The 2,122-nt window shown below is 60.4% G+C and overlaps 1 protein-coding gene across 4 annotated transcripts in view; it reads right to left on the reverse strand.

The window, feature by feature from the left end:
* Nucleotides 1-1,275: 1,275 nt before the first annotated feature.
* The window catches only part of HDAC7 (histone deacetylase 7), a 53,078-nt gene continuing 52,231 nt past the window's right edge, over nucleotides 1,276-2,122 (reverse strand). For all 4 annotated transcript variants that reach the window (XM_035901429.1, XM_009646013.2, XM_035901430.1 and 1 more), the window contains 2 exons: nucleotides 1,921-2,059; nucleotides 1,276-1,548 (listed from right to left, as the gene is read on the reverse strand). In XM_035901429.1, the coding sequence (XP_035757322.1) occupies nucleotides 1,503-1,548; nucleotides 1,921-2,059 (185 nt within the window). In that variant the 3' untranslated portion in view covers nucleotides 1,276-1,502. The remainder of the gene's footprint in view (nucleotides 1,549-1,920; nucleotides 2,060-2,122) is intronic.

Consider the following 2,122-nt stretch of genomic DNA (forward strand, 5'->3'; position numbering starts at 1 on the left):
TTTTTTTTTTTTTTTTTTTTTTTTTACAAAAATCTCCTCCCTGTGCCTGCAGAGGGACCTGGCTGCCTCCCCCAGCTCAGCCAGGTGTCTCAGTGTCCCGTCCATCCCCTCTGCCCCAGCCCAGCCACCCCCAAACCCCGCTGCAGCCCAGCACCGTGCCACCTGAGCCGAGACGCAACCTTGTGGGGCAACCCCCGGGACACAGGGAAAAGCCCCGGGACACAGGGAAAATGGGGGGAAGGCTCTGGGGGGTGAGGAGCCACGCGAGCCCCTGTTGCAGTAAAAGATGGGAAGGCAGCAAATCTAGATGGACACCTCATTTTGGGGGGGGGGCTGACCCTGCCCCTGTCACCCCAAAATAGCCTGGACAGAGACAAGGCACTGTGTGGCTGGGGCTCTGGGAGCTGAGCACCGAGCAGGGGGTGACAGGACTTGATTTGATCGTCACTGGAAAAGAGGAGCCCATGGGGGTGCTGGGGGGGCTCGGGGGGGTGGCTGGAAGGCAGCTGGGCTGCCCCTGCTTTAGGGACTACAGGGGTTTACGTCGATCGAGCTCCTGGGCTCAGCAGGTTGCTGAGAAGGGCTCAAGGCACCTTGGTAACGTCCAGAGGAAAAAGTGTTTGTTCCCGAAATTCCCGTGGAAAGAAGAGTAACGTAAGGTTCACATTAGCACACGTCAATTGTATATAGTGCAAATCAGAGCCCCGGCACCAGAGGGGTCACGCTCCGGTTAGTGGTTAGGATGTCCCCCGGGTGCAATCCTGGGCACTGCAGACACTCCAGCCCTTGCTCTTCCCCGACTGCAAGGCGACGGGTGCAGCACGCACAGCGGTCCAAATCCTTCTCGTGCAGGAGGAGGTCGTACCCCATCTCACTGTCGCGCCCGCTCCCCTCCGTGTGCCCTAGACCAGAGGAGGGGAAGCCAGGAAGCCGTTGCCAGAAGACACCAGAGAACCTGGTCCTCCCGAGCAAAAGACAGGGCTGCTTCTCAAAGGCATGGCTGCCCGGCCGGAGGGGAGCTCTGGGTGCAGTCCCGAAGGCGGCTCTAACCACCCGCAGCACGGCCCCAACATCCATCCCAACGCCCACCCCCTTCCCCAAGGGTGAGGAAGATCCCAGGAGAAGGGCAGGTCTGCATCTGGCTGCCACCGCAGCCAGAGAGGTGGAGGCCTCTCACGCAAGTCCCCAGCGGGGTTTCAGGTCCCAAAGGTTGGGGACTGATTGCAGGCACGGTCTAGGTTTGCAAGGCCACGCCTTTGCAGAGGGAGTTCGTGGTTTTTCCATCGGTCCCCAGCAGAAGGACATCTTCCAGGTGGCTGCAGGAGCATCCTTTCTGGAAGACCTGCAGAGGCGGCAGCCAAAGGTCCAGGCCATTTCAGGACCGTGACTCGGGGAGTGAGGATGACGTGGCAAACGGGAAGCCAGGAGTGAAGAGCGAGCGCTGGGCTCAAGAGAGTCCAGCCACATCCTGGAAGCAGGGGAGCAGAGAACGTCACTGCTCATCACTGGTTCATGGGCTCCTCTTCCTCCATTGGCTCGTCTTGTGGCCTGCAATGGAGGAACATGATCCATGAGAGGAGGAGGAGGAGGCCTGTGTGATACCACGCATCCCTCTCCGCATTCCCTGACACCTGGATGCAGGATCTCAGCCACCCAACGATGCTGAACGCTGGGGCCAAATCTCCCAGGATGTGGGGGCTGCAGGATCAGAGCCCTCGGTGAGGGAGGACGGTTGCAATTTCTCTCTCCCACAGCCCAAGACCTGCTTAAAGCCAGCGCTGTCCTGACCTCCCAGAAGCTCATCTGGCTGTGGGATGTGGCCCTTCCCTGCTGCCACCCCCCGTGACAGCCAGGCTCGGACCCAGGCACACAGGGGAGCGAGGGGCACCCATATCCCCCAAGGTCAATTAAGAGCATCACCTCTTCTCCACCATCACGGCCACCGAGAGGGAGGCCAAGGCTGTGACCGTCTCCACCTCTTCTGCCTCGTGGTGCTGTGCCTCCAGGAAGGAGCAGCCCAGCTTGGAGGCAAAGCGCTGCACGGCCACCCAGTATTTACCTGCAGGGGAAGCAAAAATCAGGAGATGCCAGGATATGGCCTCAAGTTGTGCCAGGGCAGGGT

Source organism: Egretta garzetta, unplaced genomic scaffold (assembly GCF_000687185.1).
Source record: "Egretta garzetta isolate BGI_Z169 unplaced genomic scaffold, ASM68718v1 scaffold799, whole genome shotgun sequence".
Taxonomy (NCBI): Eukaryota; Metazoa; Chordata; class Aves; order Pelecaniformes; family Ardeidae; genus Egretta; species Egretta garzetta.